The following is a 20,806-nucleotide window of genomic DNA, read 5'->3' as shown; positions in this document are numbered from 1 at the left end:
CCTATTTTATTTGATGGGTCATAGTTCATTTATCTTTATTTACTGTGATGCTCAAATTGTTACACATTTAGGCAGTGAAAGCCTGTTAAATTGGTTTTGATGTTTTTTCTTTCTCCGTATTTCCTTGAGCAACAAAATGTTCTAGCTTATATGATACTTTTCTTGACCCAGCCTTATAATCAGCCATTTCCTTAAGGAATAAGGATTCTTTTTGGGGAGAGGAATAGAATTTAGAAACCAAAATTTGGGCACTAGATATGCACATTATTATTGGGGTTTCACTGCTCCCAGGCCCTCTCAGAGAACAGAATTAGTGAATATATGTATATCAAAAGATAAGCAAACGTATTTTATATATGCGTGTTCTTACATACACATACATTTACATCTATATTATTTCCCTATTTATCTATTGAAAACTGTCAGTTTACATTGTTGTCTCTAATTCTTTTTTTTTTTTTCAACGTTTTTTATTTATTTTTGGGACAGAGAGAGACAGAGCATGAACGGGGGAGGGGCAGAGAGAGAGGGAGACACAGAATCAGAAACAGGCTCCAGGCTCCGAGCCATCAGCCCAGAGCCTGACGCGGGGCTCGAACTCACGGACCGCGAGATCGTGACCTGGCTGAAGTCGGACGCTTAACAGACTGTGCCACCCAGGCGCCCCTGTTGTCTCTAATTCTAATCTAATACCAAAGAGTTTATTCTAGGTTTATTTCCATCTATATTTGTAAGTTCCTTTCTTTATGAGAAACCTGACTCCTATTAGCCTCATTATATCTACTTATTCTATCAATCCCTGCTGAGCGGAACCCAACATCCATCATTACTGATGCCCTCCCCTACTTCCATGTAGACCCCTTTTTCACCCTTCTTGGATTCCAACATCCCACACCAGGCCACTGTCACCAATGTGGCCCTTCTCTCCCTCCTTGGGCTCTGACACCCTGCACCGGGTCATGTAAACACCTGTCCATTCTGCTTAGGCTCCAAAACTTGTAGCAGGCTGCCCCCACACCCCACACCACCCAACCTTCTGCAAGGATGCCTATCTTATTTAACCCCTCTAGCTTTAGGATGGAGCAAGGAAGGAAAAAAGTAAAAGAAAGCAGACGGGAGGAAAGGAAGAAAGGTAGGTAGGAGGGAAGGAACTTTCATTTTTTAAATTATGAGTAAGAATGAGATCTCTTCAAATGTTTAGCATGCCATTTGCATTGTGCGTATGCCTCTATGCGTATGTGTGTGTGTGTGTGCATGTATGAACTGTTAACATCTCTAGCAATTTTGCTATAGTCATTTGCTGTACATCTCTTTTTTCAGGAATTCTTTATATATTAGGAATATTAATCTTTTGTAATGTAATGTACTGTAAATTTCAAATATGTTTTCTAAACTTGTCTTTAGGTTTTTTCTCTGTTTTCATTTTATGCAATTTATTACTTTTTTTCTCTTATTGTTCTCAGATTTTGAATCAACATTGAGGAATAGTTTCCTTTTTTAAAAATATAATGTATTCTCAAGTTAGCTAACATACAGTGTATATAGTGTGCTCTTGGCTTCAGAAGTAGATTCCCACGATTCATTGCTTACATACAACACCCAGCCCATTCCAACAAATGCCCTTCTCAATGCTTATCACCCATTTTCCCCTCTCCCCTACCCCCTCATCAACCCTCAGTTTGTTCTCTGTATTTAAGAGTCTCTTATGGTTTGCCTCTCTCGCTGTTTGAAACTATTTTTCCCCTTCCCTTCCCCCACGGTCTTCTGTTAAGTTTCTCATATTCCACCTATGAGTGAAAACATGATATCTGTCTTTCTCTGCCTGACTTATTTCACTGAGCATGATACCCTCCAGTTCCATCCACGTTGCTTTTTCATTGATTTCCAATTAAGCTAGATGTTGGACTAGTTGTTGTGAGAAAAAAATCTGACTTGACTCTGCCATCTCACACTTTCAGCTGGAATCCAAGAGCTGGAATCACGCTTCCTGGTACCCGGAGATCTACTAATTTTGACGGGGAACAAAGTGCAAATGCCATGCGATGCCATCCTGATTGATGGCAGCTGTGTGGTAGATGAAGGCATGCTGACAGGTACGGTTCTGTCTCACGACTTACAGCCTTGGCAAGCTCTCCCAGGTTCCTTCTCTATCAGAACAACAGTGGCAAAGCTGGGGCTTGCTGTGGGATATTACACTCCCACAATTCTTACTTGACTGTCCTGCTCTGGATGGGAGAGTTCAAATTAAAGCTGCTTTCTGTGTCCTATGTTTGATACAGTTGTAATTTTCTGAGTGCTTAGCATTTTCTTCTTGAACAAAGGTTATTGCAACCCTGTCGCTTTACCTTAAAAGACTGTAGAGATCATTAGACATTTCAAATCATCTGTGACTTTTATGTTCCGTATTTTCACATAAATTATATCTTTTGATAAACTTGGAAGATATGAAAGCTATTGATGACATCCTGAAACCCAGAAGGTCAAGTCCAAGCTCTTCCCTGCCTTGGCTTGAATATGTGAAAAGGTTCACGACAAAGGATTTGTCACACATCTGCTGCCTGAAAACACACTGGGACTTTAGGACTAATTGAATTTCATTTTTAAGTAGTATGCTGCTAGAGCAGGGAGGGACCTTAGAGGTCACTGCATCTCATGGATATGGAAGCTGAGGTCCAGAGAGAAGAGACCTTGAGATCACAGTGCTTCAAGTTCTCACGAGTGCACATTTGAGGAGATGTTGTGCCAACATTTCTGTAAGATAAAGAATCATAAAGTTTTTTTCACAGATGGACTAGGGGGCTGAGAAGACACATTGACATACTGTGGTTCCCACTGAAGCCAAAATTGAATCCATTTCTCTAGGACAGACCAGGAAGGCATGAAATGGAGACAAGAACGTGTATCTTTCTTCTATGTAACTTTACCAAAAAATGTTTTTTTATTTTTTTATTAAAAAAGGTTTTTTTAATGTTTATTTATTTTTGGAGACAGAGAGAAACAGAGCATGAACAGGGGAGGAGCAGAGAGAGAGGGAGACACAGAGTCGGAAACAGTCTCCAGTCTCTGAGCTGTCAGCACAGAGCCCAACATGGGGCCCGAACTCACGAACTGTGAGATCATGACCGAGCCAAAGTCAGACACTCAACCGACTGAGCCACCCAGGCGTATGGTCTCCCCCCACCCCAATTTTTTTAATGCGTGGCAGGCCATGTTTCTTCATATAAGGAATCCGTAGATTTGTAAAATTCCTTTAGTGCTGGGACCTCTGCAATGCTAAGTACCTTTCTTCTGGCAAAAAGTGGCCCTACTACAGTGGGACATATCTCTGACTTTGTACTGCCCACTTTTCAAAGGCCAGTGGAAGGCTTTACAAGGTTTATTCCACAGATCAGACCCTAATTACTTCCTCAACGTCATTCACCACCCTGTATTAGCACTTCAGCCCACTGCCATCTGCTCCTTCCATGTCACTGGCAGCAGTCACCCATGTCCCAATTGCCAAACCCAATGGATTCTTTAGATTTCTCTTCTTGTTGACCTCTCTGCTGCCTTTGATGATTCTGACCATCTTTCCTTTTGGAAAACTCTCTTCTCCCTAACTGTCCAAGATAGCGCCCTGCCCATGCTGCTCCTGATTGTTGGTAGTGCTCAGAGCTATGTCCTAGTCCTATCCTCTTCTATCCTCACTCTTGGTCCCTCAGTAATCTTCTCTCTCCTGTGACTTTAATCATAGCCTGTAAGGTGGTGAACTTTGACTAAATGTCTCTGGTCTAGGCTTCTCCCTTGAACTCCAGACTCAAATAAATAAATGCAAGACGTCTCAACATAGCCATCCCACAAGACATCTCCAACTCATGGTGAACATAAAGCAACTCTTCCTTCCTCCTATAATCCCTCTGTTGATGACTAATGCCACCCTCTGCTCATTTCCCCAAGTTGGAAACCAAGAAGCCATTTTGAATTTCTCTGTTCCTATGACCTCCCAATATAAAACTCTCCCCAAGTTTTGTAACTTCTTACCTTCTTATTTCTCAGCTCCTGGACTTCCTTTTACTCTCACTGCCTGCTGCCATAAGTCAGACTTTGTTCTCTCCATCTGGATGTCCAGCTTCCAACCTCACCAGACTTCAATCCATTCCCTGTACTGCAGATAGAGTACTCTCTCTCTTGTACATGAATATGATATTACTCTCCTGAAAAAAACACTTAAATATCTCCCCACTCCCTTCTGCCACTAATGCCTACAAAAACCATGTAAACACTTAAATATGTGCACCTAGGGCTTCCCTGCTTTGGTTTCCTGCACAGGTCTCATGGCCCCTCACTCCCCATGCCCCACATTCTGGACCTCACAACTTGCTCTTCCCTACACAGCTATTTCTAGCCTTCTTTAATGTCCTTGTTGGATGTTACAATACTTATAGTATTTATAATACATTATTCTTATTTATTGGGACTAAAAATCTCCTAAAAAACAATCTCCTTGTATCCCTAATACCTAGGGTTGTCCCTGCCACCCCCTGCAGGCTTATAACAAACGTCCACCGCATGCCTAGTGAGTGCATACGTGATTTAAATGAGATGTTTGTTTTCTATAGGAGAAAGTATTCCAGTCACTAAAACTCCATTGCCCAAGATGGAGAGCTCCATGCCCTGGAAAACGCAGAGTGAAGCCGACTATAAAAGGCATGTCCTTTTCTGTGGGACAGAGGTTATCCAAGCTAAGGGAGCGTGCTCCGGGACCGTGAGGGCGGTGGTGCTGCAGACTGGTGAGTGAGCATCCCTTCTTTGGTATGTTACTTTAATGAAATATTTTTGCTCAGTGTGTCTAGTGCCTGAAATCTATTAGGTAAGCAATAGTCTTTCGATAACGAACCAAACCTATTAAAGTTCCATATTTCAAGTGTGAATTGCACTATGGCACATGCCTTTTAGTCAACAAAATACCTATGACAATAATTACTATTAACATGTTTTGTAGTTTAGAAACTATCTCTATATATCAAACCTGCACAGCAAAGATGCTTGTTCCCACTTCGTACATAAATAGGCTGAGGTCAGCACAATCTGAACAAACTTAAAAAAAAAAAAAAAATCACATAGCTAGTCACTGAAAGACCTGGGTCTAGAACTTAGATCTTTTAGCCCCAAATCCCAAGTTTTTCTAGCCAGGGTTAGAAATTGAAAACTTAGGCGCCTGGGTGGCTCAGTCGGTTAAGCGTCCAACTTCAGCTCAGGTCATGATCTCACGGTTCGTGGGTTCAAGCCCTGCATTGAGCTCTGTGCTGACAGCTCGGAGCCTGGAGCCTGTTTCGGATTCTGTGTCTCCCTCTCTCTCTGCCCCTTCCCCACTCGTGCTCTGTCTCCCTCTGTCTCAAAAATAAATAAACATTAAAAAAATTTTTAAAAAGAAATTGAAAACTTGACACTGAAAAGTATTAGAAATTAAGTCCATCAGTATTTACTGGGTCCTATGGTTTAATTTCAAGTAACGTGTGTGTGTGTGTGTGTGTATGTGTGTGTGTGAGTCGTTTCCTTAAAATGAAGTTATATTGGGCAAGGCTGTGTTCTGATCCCAGTGTGGTGGTTTCCTATCTCTGGGTCACATTGATTTTGAAAGTAGAGAGAAGAAAGATCAGAAGGGAATAGGCTCTGAAAAAGTAAGATATTTCCATTCTAGCACTCAGGTGTCTTCCCAATTATCCTTTAATTGTGTTTGGGTTTAAGCACTGTTGAAATATCTCTAGAGAAAAACAAAGGCCATGTTGAGGCTTAGAAGCGTGCTAGTAGTAAGATTTGTCATCCTAAGAATGTGGATTGTGTGTTTGTTACTTCAGGATTCAACACTGCAAAAGGCGACCTCGTGAGATCCATTCTGTACCCGAAGCCAATGAATTTTAAGCTTTACAGGGATGCCATCAGGTTCCTCCTGTGCCTTGTAGGGACAGCAACCATTGGGATGATCTATACTTTGTGCGTCTATGTGCTCAACGGGGTAAGTTGCTTTTGTTCTTTTACTACATGCACACGTAACACTCATGGAGGTATAATTTATACTCTGCATGTTAACCTTAATCTCAGCTACGGTTTATAAACCTGGGAAACAAAGCCAAACACTGATACCTGCACATGAACTCACAGTTCGCCAATATGAGAGATTGATCCCCAAGTAATATTATAACAATCAGAACTAGAGGGGCAAAACGCTGTTTCCTGAGCTACCAACAGTGCCTCTCATCTTGTACACTTCTTACACCATTTTTTCATTTTCGATCTGAGAATATGTTTATCCCAGTAACATAGTATTTTGGCATTACTAAATAAGGAGCTGAAAATAAAACCTGGATACCCCATGTTGGTGAGGCCATGGCAAATTTGTACATTGTTCTCTGCTGGTAGCAGCAATGACTCATTACAAACTGTTTCATTGCACTTTGGAAAATCTATGAGAGCCATAAACCGTGCATACTTTGTGACCCACTCATATCATTTCTGGGAATCTGACCTAAGGAAGTAAACAAAAAGGAGGAAAAAAGTCATATGCACCACGCTGTTCAGGACTGATTTACCTGTAATAGCTGAAGAGTGACTTTATGTCCCAGGAGCCTCCAGAGGAGGTGGTGAAGAAAGCCCTTGATGTCATCACAATTGCGGTCCCTCCTGCTCTACCTGCTGCTCTGACCACAGGCATTATCTATGCCCAGAAGAGGCTGAAGAAGAGAGGCATCTTTTGCATCAGCCCCCAGAGGATCAATGTATGTGGACAATTAAACCTTGTCTGCTTTGACAAGGTATGTGTGTTTCACCCTCATTATCATTGCCATTTTTATCATCGTTGTCATCGGGTAGAGGCGCTTCACACTTTTCTGGGGCAGGAAACACAGGATGTGTTATCTGCCTTCCTTTTATCTCTGGTTGGATGCGTAATCTAGGAAAGGCACGTCTCTTGAGCTTCCAGATTCTAGGGTTTAGAAGAGGGAGAGTAGGTACTGAATAAGCAGGTCTTTGAAAGTCCTTCCAGCTCTAGTATTCTAAAACACAGTTAATTAAGGTAGCATTCTGTCCCTCCCCAGACAAAACCACATACAAGGAACAAAACTTAAACCCTTCACTATGGTCCCTGCTTGATCACTACCATGGTCAAGGATATTGCCTAGCATATAGTCAGTGCCCAATAAATATTTATTGGTTTACTAATGAATAAATAAATAATTAATAATGATAATGATGAATAATAATGAATAATGCATAATTATGAATAAATAATAATTAATCATAATAAATAATGAATGAATTAAAAAGGGAAGGATTTATTTAACTGTATTTTACTTGGGCAGTTGCACTTGGCTATAGGAAAGCTCCAATCAAATCCTTACTGTATTTTCCCATCTGTAGTATATTGCTTAAAATTATTCTTGACTATATGCCAGTTATTCCCAACCAGCCTCTTATTCTACCTCCTCCTGCATATATTCTTTTGGTCTGGTGTCTGCCTATACTGAGTGAGGGTAGGGGCTGTGAGAGCGTAAGGCAGGGATGATAGGCTGTCTTGTGTCCAGGTCTTCATTTATAAAGGGGATTGATGACTGCAGAGAGAGGTCAATGCCTTTGAAAGAAGTTTAACATTATAGTTCTCCTGGTAAGGAGAGGCACAGTCCTGTGGGCCATGGGAGGAATGGCAAGTTTGGATAAGGGATCTGAGGAAATGCCTAGACCAAGGCCTTTACTGGGGTCTCTACGGGGAAGGCAGGTCAGGGCAGGGTAAACAGCTTATGACTGGCTAGTTTGAACGATTTGGGTGAGCTTTGGGCTGCAGGGTGGTCTCTGGCCCTTGGCCCCAGGATGATGAAGGCAGAAGACTATTGCCTCCTGAGGAGTAGGGGCCAGGTAGATGATTAGTTTGCATGTCAAAGGCACGCGGAGTCCCTTACTATCTCTAAGAATTGGCTAGCCCAGGAGATGGAGTCTTTCCTTAGAAAGGTTTTTTAAGATGTCAAATCATCATAATATATAGAAAATTAATACAACACAAGGGTATAATAGGCAGGTGAATATGGGCAAATGAGTGGATTTAGGAAAGCAATAGAGCCGGTGGTTTTGACCAGAGCAAGACGTCAGTAATGGGAGAGGTTTGTACACCTTTGCTATCTGGGTAAGACATTTGTACATACCTTTCAGGCAGTGCGGTACCTTTGAGAGTGGTTTTTGGTTCTGTTTTTGCTTTTTTAATTGTCGTTCTCCTTTTTCTTACTTTTGTTGTGGCAAAATGAACATTCCATAAAATTTACCGTTTTAACCATCTTTAAGTGGCTTTAAGTGCACTTACATTGTTGCGCAATCATCACCGCCATCCATCTTGAGAATTGTTCTATCTTCCCAAATGGAAACCCTGTGTCCATTAAACAGGACATTGAGGTTCTTGATGACAGAAAAGTAATAGGATCAGAGCTATATTACATGGTTACTGGACTATCAGAGAGACCTACCACGATCAGAAGGCTAACATGGCTCTTGCCAGCATTTCTGAATTATTTTGTGATCCAATTAGCATAACAAAGAAGAATGTTCTATTTGTGGGGTCATCTCATCCCTGCACTTGGCAAAAGAAGCAGGGGTGGGACAAATCATTATGACATGAATTTGCATAAAATAAGTAATAATTAGGGGTAATTATCATAATTTGCTCTTACTCTGTGTCAGACATTAAATCAAGCACTTTATTTGTATCATCTAATTTGACGTTCACAATAACCTCATCCGATTATAAGCACATTGTACAGGTAAGGGCTCCAAGTTTCAGAGGGATGAAATAACTCTCCCAGGTCATACAGCTAGTGTTTTAAACGAGTCCAAGCTCTTCATCATTATCCTGTACGGAGAGAAATACCAAAAAGCACCCTCTTTTACCTAACAGGTGTCAAAGAGCAAACCACCTGTTTAGAGCAGGGAAAAAGTCTACTCCCATTACTTATTTCTGATGACATACTTTTATCTTCTGCTGTAAAACCTGGGACTCACCCACTTTATAGCTCTTACAGGCTTACCAAGACTTTCCCATTAGATCCTCACAACCAGCCTCTGAAGTCTGTAAGACAGATACCGTTTTCTTCCTTTATTGCCAGCTTGGTACAACTGGTAGGAGCCGTCCAAGCTTCTGCCGAGGACCCCAGGATTCCCACCTGACTGTGTCCTTCCTTGAGGTGCTGATTTCAGTAACGTGTTTGTGACATATATTTCCCTGTTAAAACATACCTTATGGGCTGTCGCTTCAGAGTAAACCGAGCCCTCGTTTCTGTTTAGACAGGCACCTTAACAAGGGATGGTTTGGATCTCTGGGGAGCCGTGCCCTGCGATAGGAGTGGGTGAGTACCTGGGACTGAATGCACTGGAGTTTCTCTTTTCCCAGAGAAAATACTCTGCATTTTCTCCTGAAAATTAATAATGAAGACATTTTGGCTTCAGAGCAGTGGTTGCCAGAGTGCCTTCATGTAATGTCTCTTTGGAGCACTTCCAAGTCTTACTGAAACATGCATAGCTCCCTACACCCTATCCCCTGCCCCATTCCACTCGCAAACCTAGGAGACAGAGGGGTTTCGCGTCTTTGCTAAGATGTGATTTGTAAAACCATTTTTAAATTTTGTTAATGTTTATTTATTTTTGAGCAAGCGAGAGGGAGAGAGAGAGAGAGAGAGCAGGGGAGGGGCAGAGAGAGAGGGAGACACAGAATCCAAAGAAGGCTCCAGGCTCTGAGCTGTCAGCACAGAGCCCAGATCATGACCTGAGCCAAAGTCAGATGCTTAACCAACTAAGCCACCCAGGCACCCTGCAAAAAAATCTTAAAACTGTAATTTGCTGTCAGCATATTAGTGAGGGGCCTGAAGTTGACCCAGTGTACCTGATTTGGAGAATACCAGGACACGGTCCCTCAGGGAGGTAACATTCCTTCTACAAACTGAAGCCTTTCAGTTTGCCTGGAAGGAGAACACTGCACTGACTTGTGCACAGTGAGTTTCAGGAAGAGCAGCAGCCGTGAACCCGTAGCTAATGCACTCATTTTCTTTGGTATTGCAGTTCTGGAAACTCCACCTTTCGGGTGCAGGGCAACTCCTCCTTTCTGGCCAGAAAAGACTCGTTTTTTTGGCAATTTTCAGCTCGGGGTGGTATGATTTGCATGGCTCTCTTGTGTGGCCCTCTTGTGGGCATGTCTGACATTGCACACCCCCCCCCCCCCCCCGCTTTTTCTGGTCACTACCTCCACTTGCGAACAGAACACGAACCATCTGACTTTTACATTTTTTTTTTAAACGGAAGTATTTCCCCCGTATCCTCACATCCTCCATCACAAAAGCATCTAATACATAAAAGGTACATTGTGGTTCTTCTTATATGCAGGTGACCTATAATTTATCCACAAAATATTTTAATTACATGTGTGTAATACATTCTCATATGAAAATATTATTTATAAGCAAGTCTATTTCCTGGGTTAACAAATAGATCTCAGTGCTTCTAGCCACTTTGGTCCACAGGAGAAACCTCTTATAAATATTAAACGTTCTCAAGTTCTTTTCATTTTGTCTCAAACATAGATTTAGATATAGACCTGGTCTTCCTGTTCATTTGTATGTTTCCGCTTCAGCTTCCACAAAAAATGTATGTATTTGTTCAAATACGTAAGCATCCTGAGAGTAGTTGGTCTTTTATTTATATTTGTGTTCCTAGTGCTGTAACACTATACCAGGCACATGGGCACACATAACAGGTGCCCAGCAAATGTTTAATTAAAATGAACTTACTATGTTCCACCTTTTTTTTTTTTAATGTTCCATCTTTTGAATGCTTTTCCACTTATTGAATTCAGGCATCCTCTTATTCACAAAACTTTCTTTTCTAAAAGTAACCTGTCAGGGGCACCTGGGTGGCTAAGTCGGTTAAGCGGCCGACTTCAGCTCAGGTCGTGATCTCGCGGTCCGTGAGTTCGAGCCCCACGTCGGGCTCTGTGCTGACAGCTCGGAGCCTGGAGCCTGCTTCTGTTTCTGTGTCTCCCTCTCTCTCTGCCCCTCCCCTGTCCGCGCTCTGTCTCTCTCTGCCTTTCAAAAATGAATAAATGTTAAAAATAAATAAATAAATAAATAAATGTAACCTGTCAAATTGAAATAAAAACATTGATACAATGTTTAAGTTATTGATTGATTAATTAAGCCTGCTACTCTTGCTTCCTAAAAGGAAAATTTAAAATTTGAAAAGAAAGATTGCCAAATTTAATTAATAACATCAGAGAAAACCTACTCAATACTAGGTAGAAGTCAGCATTTGACTTACAGGCTATTAAATATCTTCTTGTAAAAGGTAAGCTCATCTTTAATAATTCTTTTCCAAAAATTCCTGCCCAATGTGCCAGATACTTCAAGAACCATTAGAAGGCCACCTGGGCTACTTGAGCAGGATCAATCATAAACATTCAAATAAAAATACAAGGACAAGGATGAGAGAGAGTTCTATTTATTTGTTATACAAACAAGAGTTTGGCCCAGTCCCCAGGAACTCAGAATTATATATTCAGAATTACGTAGCAATGGCAATATGTGTGCCAACTTAAAAATAAGATTTTTTTCCCTTAATCTGTGTTTGCTTTTCAGTGTGAGCTTAAGCATCTGTGTTAATCACGCTGCTGGTGATTGCTTAATGTGTACTAAAATACTGGGGGACATGTTGGAAACCACTAAGACAACTTGAACTACTGATATATAATAATAAATATAATCAACAGGGTCAGTAATCAGCCAAGAGGTTTTTGAACTTGTAGGGAAACTTGAATGAGGAAGCCAGGAAGAAATACGCCTGGATTATGAGTTAGCTCTGTGATGGGGAGGCTTTCGGGAATAAAAGGCTAGAGCAAACTAAGGCCATATTTAAAGAAATTCAGTGTCCATATCATGGGAAATAATAATCTGATCCTGGAGAACATGTTTTAAGACAAAATGTGACACATAAAAACTTTTCCAGTAATGAGTAATTAGGGTGGTAGAGAGGTCTGGAAACTGCACATTGGAGGCACAGCTAGAGGTCCTATGTAGCCCCAGAGGAAGAAGAGATAATAGGGCCACAGCTGAGCTGGTCCACAAATCTGAAACAAGAGCATGTAGACTCTGGCCCCTTGGAAGCACCTGCCCCTCTGAGGTCCCCCACGTAGGATGGGCTGCTTTGTGGACCACCTACGGTGCTCCACGTGTAAGACATGACAGCAAGGCTTCAAAGGACATGCATCTAGTGAACCTGAGGCCACACTTGATGACTTCATCTCTGACTTAGTGAAAGAACCCTGCATGTGACAATTGGAGTTGTACCTCAGTAGGTTTTAGACGAGGCTAGTTTCTATAAAAAAATGATGGTGATGATGGACGCTAGATGTCAGGACGGAAGAGGGGGACAAAATGTCCTTTTCAAAAATGCTTTTTTTTTAAAGTTCTTTATCATTAAAGTCTTTTGGTTTTCCAGTAATTAACTCATTCATTTATTCATTCATACATTTGTTGAGTATCTGCTGTGGGCCAAACGTCAGATATGTTGGAGAGAAAGATGGAAAAATGTATGCCTGCCCCGAAGGGTTGAGTGAAGATGCACATATACACACACAGCCATACAATGAGCTAGCCTGTGCTTCTCACCACATTGGAAATGAAGCGGTCTGGTAGTTGGGGTGGTAGTGGATGTGTTTCAAACTAAGGGTGATACTTCTAGTTTTTTCTATACCTCTGGGATTAAATCAGTGCCAGAGAAAGAGCAAGGAAAAGAAAGAGTTTGAGACAAACCTCAAAGACCTTTCTCACGCTTGCTGAATTTATAGAAGAATAACGGCTAAATAAAGCATGATTAATTTGGGGACATTAGAAGATGCATGCTAGTGTAACCATGCATGCTGCAGTAATTTTTCAATTTACTTCCACAAGCTCCATTTTAGCATGGATGGACTGAAGGCCCTTCCCTTTTCTCCTTCAGGTTCCAGGAAGTCCACAGCTTTGTGTCCGGCAGGTCTTTGCCATGGGGCCCGCTGTGTGCGGCCATGGCCAGCTGCCACTCTCTGATTCTTCTTGATGGGACCATCCAGGGAGATCCTCTGGATCTCAAGATGTTTGAAGCCACCACCTGGGTAAGATCCTGCTCTGCAGATGACCTAAGAAGCTTCTTCAACCAGAGCAACACAGATTTTATCGTATTCAATACTTTCAATATAGAGGTACATGCAGTAGTGATGGACAAGCTAATCTAAGTCTGTTTTCCTCATCTGTACAATTTAACTAATAATAGTATCTCCATTGTGGAGTTATGATGAGGATAAATGGAATGATGCATTTAAAAAAAAAATCCCTGATAGTATGCCTGGGACATTGTAGGTTAACCATATTCATACAATTATTCTATATCTTCCAACTCTTGAGACAACATAATTGCTGTATAATTATTTTCCAACTTTTGAGCAATGTCTGGTTGTAAAGTTTTCTAGAACATGGGGATTAGGAAACAGCACTGTCTCCACTGCTTAGGATAATTCATTGTTACCAAAAGTTTTATTCCTATTAAATGAATATTGACTTTGTTTCTAAGACTGGAAGAAATAAAAAGAGAAACCGTGAAAGAGCTTTTGTTGAGATTTTGAAGCAGATTTAAGAGCAAAACGTATAGTTCAGGACCAGGTCTCTGGTTTCCCGGTTCCAGTTTTGGCTCTGCTCTGACTGCTTGACCCTGGGAAGGCATCCCTCTTGTTCAAGTGTTGGCTCCCATGACCTTAAAACAAAAGGGCTTGCTTAGATCAGCAGTGTTCATATAAAACAAACAAACAAAATGAAATAACAGAGCTGGAATCTTTTCTCCAAAGGAAACCTATTCAGAAACATTCTATTAAAAAACCAACAGTTGGAGTTGCTGTGGTTGACATAGAAGATAGACCCTGTGTAATACAGGAAACGCTCGCCACAAGCCCACTCCTACTCCCGGAAGCCCTGTGCAGTTCTAGGCCTCAGTGATTCCCGCGTGCTACCCTGCTAAAGGAGACAGTCTCTAGGGTCCCCTCCAGCGCTAGTGGGATATGGCTCTGTAGCAGTCTGATATCACTCTGCCAGTCCCCCCATTTCTTCTGGGTTACTGTTTTTCTGTATCTTTAAGTAGGAATTACAATTTCCTTTCTGAGATTATTTCAGCTGCTGGATGATATGATTACAAAGCATTTTGACATCTTTGGGTAAAAGGTTCCTTTGACTATAATTTAGGGTTATTATTACACCAATTACTGAGCGTTTACTGAACACTAGCCACATACATCACAGTCCCTGCCCTGCCTGGCCCTGAGGACTATCGATTCAAATTAGACAGAGAAGGAAGGGTGGGAACAGTGTCGAACTCTGGGAAAACAAAGACAGTATGGTGCTTGCCTCACACAAGCCTGCCTCTTCCTGCTCACTATTTTCAAGTTAAGCTTTTCAGAAGCGGAGAATGAACCTTAATGCAGCACATTCCAACAGAGAAAGCAGGATAAATTGCATGACTAATTCAGAGGTGTCTGCCTTGCAAGTTCTGTGGCATTTCCAATGCACTCCCCCCCCCCCGCGCCCCATGGCAAAATAAGTCTGGTTCACCTCCATCTGACTGAGGGAGGTGACACTGAGAATACATCAAGGTGGCCTGAGGATTTTCTCAAAGAGGGGGTTTGAGCGTGGTATCAGTGGACGAATAAGAACTAAATCTCTACAAAGAAATATCCCATTTGTGAAACAGGAGATGGCTGTTTCTGGGGACGATTTCCACATCAAGGGAGTGCCAGCACATGCCATGGTAGTTAAGCCCTGCAAAACAGCCAGCCAGGTAAGCCTTGCCTGCTATCCACCCCCAAATGCCCAGACTCAAAGGGAAATTTTTGAAGGGAAAATTTTGAAGACAGACGTGTCTTCTTTGAATTCCATAGGTGAACATTGCTAAGACCTTGCTTCCCGTATTTGCTAAAATAAGAATTGAGGGAGTAGTGAACTCTTGACTAGCTAGAAGCTATGTTGGTATGTCCCTCTCCATTCCCCCTCCCTCAACCAGGTCCCAGTGGAAGGAATTGCAATCCTGCATCTGTTCCCATTCTCATCAGCACTGCAGAGGATGACAGTCATTGTCCAAGAGATGGGGGGTGACCGGCTGGCATTCATGAAAGGTGCACCAGAAAGGGTGGCCAGCTTTTGCCAACCTGAGACAGGTAAGCGAACAGACTTGTGATTCAACAGACGGATCTGTTATTTCCAGCCCAAATGTGTCCCATCAGCACATGATCTATAAATTTAATTGCCTACTGGCGATTGCTAATTCGGTAACCCAACTGGCATCCCAAACTCAATACTTCTCTTTCTCACTTCCTGTATTTTCCATCTTGGTGAATGGTATTACGAATTTCTGCCGCTACTCCCAATTTAGGACTCGGCCCTGATTCCTCCCTCTCTTTCAGAGCCTCTATTTTATCAATTGCTGATCCATGGCCCTCTCATTCCATCCACCCAGACCCTCATCACCTTTCCCCTGGATCACTTCAATGTTTGGTAAATCCTGGTCCCAGGTTCCCCTACTCTGATTCACCCTTCATACTGTGGCCAGATTGGTTTTTCCACCACATAGTATAACCCTGTTGTCACTTTCTTGCTGCTATTCTTTCGGTCACTTCCCATAGGTTCCAGGATAGTCTCAGACTCCTTTAGGATCACACATAAGTCCTTCATGATCTGGATCCTACCACACTTTCCAGATATGCCTTGCCACTCCTATCCTCTCTCCTCATGCTTCCCCCGAGCTGAACTCACTACTCAAGTCTTGCTGTCTTGTGTCTCTATGTCTGAGCATATGATGCTCCCTTGGCCAAAATGCCTTTCCTCTTCCTTCGTCTACCCACTTCCCGCCAGGATGATACAAGCACCTCGAAATGTTTCCATAGCACACTGCAATTGCTTAGATCTCATTACACTGGCAATGATCTCATTCCACTGGTTGTTACTAACCCGACAGAGATCTTTAAAGCAGGGTCTGCCGTTCAGTCTCTGTAGAGCCAATATCTGACACATACATGGTAAGCAGACTCTCGATGAATGCTTGTTGGTCAAACTGGAGAAAAAAGAATTACACACGATTCCCATCTTTTTTTCTTTTTTCTTTTTTTGTCCTGCTTTTTTCTCATTTCAGCTTCACTGGATCCCAACCCTGACAGTATAATTATATCTAGGGTTCTCACTGACTTATTTGTGTATCTTTTACGAGGTGTGTTTTCTTGGGAAAGAGTTGGATCTGTTTATAAAGAATTTTTCCACCGGTACCAGCGGAATAAATGTTGCATACTAATCTTGCCTTATTTTCTGAACAGTACCAACTAGTTTTGTTAGTGAACTTCAGATTTACACGACACAGGGCTTCCGGGTCATAGCACTGGCCTACAAGAAGCTAGAAATGGATCATCACACCACTGCCTTCACCAGGTAAGTAGGGAGGATTTGATAAAGCAGAATGGTTTGCTGGGCAGTGGACTGGGCAGTGGACTGAACAGTACAGCTTGCTGGATTGGTGTGCATAAAATGTCTCTGAACTTGGTAAACAGGGATAGAGTCATCCTTGTCCTGCCTCAGCCACAAAGCTGATGTGAACCCTGGGAGAATTTCTGAGAAAAAACTGTATAAACTATAAAATATGACATCATTGTACAGCTTTGTAAAAACAGACATAGGAAAATAACCAACGTTTCAGAGAGTTTGAAATTGTGGTGACGACCCCGTTTTGAAACAAATACAAGTAGCTCATTTTTTGTTAGAGTTAGTGAATTAGTTGCTAGAAAACATGACATCTGTCTGAAAAACAATTGATAAATTTGCAACTTAATGAAACAAATGAACAGAGCTTAGACTTACACAGAATCAGAAGAGCCATTCAGGAGGTAGTTTTGAGATGTAAAAGAGGTGCCTAAAAACTAAAATGGACTCCAGTATTTATGCGCTCAAATTTGTTGTTGCATTTTCCACCACTTATAGGCTACCTTGTTTATTTCACCTTCACTGCCATGTCCAGTACTCTGTCAGCTTCTGGGGGTAACACTGCTGTGGAGATAATCAGGACTTATTTTGTTATTTTGGATCTTGAATTTGGGAGGTCTAACATACTTGTGCTCAATCCTATCAGATTCAACACTCCTATTGTCATTATATTTTGTACCACTTCCTTTAAAATAAAATCTGTATGTAATTTGATCAGCACGTATTTTCTATAAGAACTGGGGCGTCTGAGTGGCTCGGTTGGGTGTCCAACTTCGGCTCAGGTCATGATCTCACGGTTCGTGGGTTCAAGCCCCGCGTCGGGCTCTGTGCTGACAGCTCGGAGCTTGGGGCCTGCTTCGGATTCTGTGTCTCCCTCTCTTTCTGGCCCTCCCCGACTCATACTCTGTCTCTCTCTGTCTCTCAAAAATAAATAAAAATGTAAAAAAAATAAATAAATAAAAATTAAAAAAAATAGAAGTAAAGACCATGCCCTGTTATATAGTAAACATAGAAGCAAACATGCAATTCATGACAAAAAGTAATATTTCAGTGAATGCTCAGCTGACTCCACTAAATCTAAATGAAGCGATATGTTGCTTGCCCCTGTGTGCAGAATCACTGTGCAGACTGATACAGGTGCATTTACATATTGGAGTTGCAAATACTGCCAGCAGTCTTGCTTGCTGTCAGGGAGGTGACTCTGAAATGGTTACAAACACTTGGTAAAACTGAATCAAACAGTACAATCTCTTCTCACTTTACATGGCAGTTACATTTCTGAAAAATTCAATAGAATATCAAAAGTGTTTAAAAAATACTTTGTGTTTATATGTAAAACACAGCATGGGGGAAGTATAACAATTTATATTTGTTTAATATAATATTCGTAGTATTAGATATGCTATAATAACACAGTATACCATATAGTATAATAATAGTACATTATAAACAGTATAACCCAGTACTGAAAGTATAAATGATTTTTTAATGTCCATGAATGGATGACCTGTAAAATATTCAAGAGGCATGTGAGATGCAGGGGAATTCTTCATGGTGCATTGGTCATTGCAGGAAATCTTGCCTGGATGCCTACAAGGTTTCCAAAATGCCTTCTAGAGGCAGCGCCTCTCCTGCTGAAAACCACCAACAGGGTCCAACTCTGTCACTTTGTGAATGGATAGTGGGGTCCAGAGGGAGAAATGGCTCATCAAAGATTACTGAGTATTGGAGTCCTGAGGCCCGCTTAGATTGATCCTTAAAACTCGGGCTATTACAACTCTGGGTATTTGTTGTAATTTAATTGACTTGGGCCATTAAAGTTACTCAAGTCAGAGAGCTAAGAGTGTGAACTTTGAGACTGGATCTCACATTTGAAGGAAACAAACAAACAAACTTGGGGTCAGGTTGTGGCAGAATTGGGAATGGAACTTTGTTTCTTGAGAACCCATTGACAGATATATATTAAGACTCTGGCTATTCTGCTATTTCTGATGATTATAATAAATAGTTGCATATCTACCAGTTTCAAACTCATGATTTTTGAGCTGGTGCATATAACAAAGCACTAATGGTGAAGACGGATAACCAATAGGGAATTGTGAGGGCTGTGGCACACAGGAGAGTACATGCCTGGGCTAACAGCTTTGAAATTCCAACGTTTCAAAGTCTGGCAAGATCTAAACCCTTATAGGATCCAATAGGATCTAATCTTAGGTTGTCAATTTGCCCCTCCTGTGCTAAAACCACATCACCATACATCTACTCCTAGCTTAGTTAATTTACCTAAGCTTTGCTAATCCCTAATTAGAGCAGAAAATTTTTTCTAGGGTGTGCGTGTGTGTGTGTGCATGCACGCGCGCAGAGTGCTTCCAACCCTGATACCATAATTTCTTTGAGGGTTCTCAGCCCACTTTTTGCATATTTCAACCTTTAAAAACAGCCTGGATTCCAAGGACAGGAAATGTAATCTCATGGATGACAATATCCCCTTTGCATCACATTCCCCATTCTTGATTATTTTTAGATGCGTCAGGAGGAGATATACTGTCTGTTCAGGAAGCAGGAAAAGGTAGCTCACTATTCCAGGTTGCAGAGCTTCAGATCCCTCAAGAGACCACTTCTTCTCTACTTCTTGATTTATATTGAAACTCATGAAAAGAAGAATCATGTAGTGTTAGGGCTAGAAGAGATCTTGGAGATGCATTAGTTTTACTACCTTCTTTTACAAAAGAAGAAGTAGATTAGCAGACAGAGAAAGTGATTTGCCCATGGTCACACAGCAAAGGTAGTGGCAGATCTGGGTTAAGAACTAGTTAATATCCTGATTACTGTGCATGGAACCCTATGAAGGCCATGTGCCGGGGGAACCAGAAACATGAGTGCCGGGATAGGCTGCAGACTACATCAGATGGCTGACTCTGTGGCCATTTCCTTGACCCAACCTGGTGCCTTGTGGTTGGCTTATGTCATATCTCTGAAAATAGCCAAAGCCTGAGGTTTGGATACGAGGGCCACTAGAAAGTTTGGAGGACCTCATTCAGTCATCAACTAAGTTATCCTTCAAAGAGTAGCTCAAATATCCCCTGTTCCAGGAAAGTTTCTCCTATCACTGTACCCAGAAATGATTACACCTTCCTATCTGACTCCATAGGACCATTATTTGTACCTCTTGGTACTTTTCCCAGCCTTCCATACAAACGAGGCAATCAAGTCCCCCTTCTCCTCCTGGTTAAATGTGAAATCCCCAGAATTAGGGGCTACTATAGTTTCTGTACATTCTCTCCCCCTTCTCCTCAGCCCTGTTCCTTGCCCTCATTTAGGTATTCAGTAAATGGTCATTCACTTGACAGACTGACTGGTTTTGCTTTCCATAAAAACTCTTCTGGCAGCAGAATTTCTGAAAGAGAAAATACATTTTCCTCGGCTGCTTGTCAAAGAAAAAAAAAGGTCACATCAGGCATCAAAGCATTTCAACTAAGGGAACCCTGGGTGAGCACTTCCTCTGTTGGGCGCCGTGCACATGTTGTTGAGCCTGTCTCTGAACTAGGCAGGCTTGCCCTCAGGTTGTTGAGACAGATCAGATAACAAAGAATGGCAAGAGGTATATAAACAAATAAAATGTGTGCTACACTGAGCTAGAGGTAAGATCCTGAGGGAGCAATTATATTTACCCCCATGGGAAGGTTTTTATGGGGACGGGCCTGTGAATTGGGCCTCGGAATAAAAACAGGCAGGGTTTCTTCAATGGCAGATCATGGTGAACTTACAACCTTTTCCGTAAAGTAAGAAAGAATGTCTCATGGCAGTTCAGAGCAAATATTTAGAGATGGTTGAGTACAGAACATAGCCATGTTGGCTGGTCCACCTTGTCAGGAGGTTAGGGTAGGTGAAGAATTTAGTGATAGGTAAAGCTGGAGAGATAGTTTGGAACCAGATTATGGAAAGATTTCAATGCCAGGTTCAGAAGACTGGGGAATGCCTGGGGCGAGTAGCGCAAACTGTGCCCACTTCTGACCACTCTGGTGGAGGTGTTAGCAGGGTCCTAGAAGCATGACTAACTCTAGTTGATGCCGCTGGCTGACAGGAGACCCAGCTGTGAGATGCCCGTGGCAAGTAGGGCAAGGTGGGTCCTGCTGGGTGCTGCTTTCACCCATATTTCAGACAGAATTAGGCAATGCTGGTATGTTGCTCTTGTGTCTGCTAGAGGTGTCTGGGTCTCAGATAAGTGAATCATGGCAGAATTTTTGGAGCTCCAACCCCAG

The 20,806-nt window shown here is 41.9% G+C and overlaps 1 protein-coding gene across 1 annotated transcript in view; it reads left to right on the top strand.

The window, feature by feature from the left end:
• Positions 1–20,806, top strand: part of ATP13A4 (ATPase 13A4) — a gene marked incomplete at its 5' end in the record, with an annotated part of 73,606 nt that overhangs the window by 16,359 nt on the left and 36,441 nt on the right. Inside the window, 9 exons of the mRNA XM_049623200.1 lie at positions 1,959–2,093; positions 4,599–4,769; positions 5,838–5,995; positions 6,603–6,791; positions 9,301–9,362; positions 13,000–13,150; positions 14,773–14,859; positions 15,082–15,235; positions 16,385–16,496. Coding sequence (XP_049479157.1) covers positions 1,959–2,093; positions 4,599–4,769; positions 5,838–5,995; positions 6,603–6,791; positions 9,301–9,362; positions 13,000–13,150; positions 14,773–14,859; positions 15,082–15,235; positions 16,385–16,496 — 1,219 coding nt within the window. The remainder of the gene's footprint in view (positions 1–1,958; positions 2,094–4,598; positions 4,770–5,837; positions 5,996–6,602; positions 6,792–9,300; positions 9,363–12,999; positions 13,151–14,772; positions 14,860–15,081; positions 15,236–16,384; positions 16,497–20,806) is intronic.

The sequence above is a fragment of the Panthera uncia genome, unplaced genomic scaffold (genome assembly GCF_023721935.1).
Source record: "Panthera uncia isolate 11264 unplaced genomic scaffold, Puncia_PCG_1.0 HiC_scaffold_1350, whole genome shotgun sequence".
NCBI classification, from domain to species: domain Eukaryota; kingdom Metazoa; phylum Chordata; class Mammalia; order Carnivora; family Felidae; genus Panthera; species Panthera uncia.
This window is presented reverse-complemented; position numbering and strand designations above follow the sequence as displayed.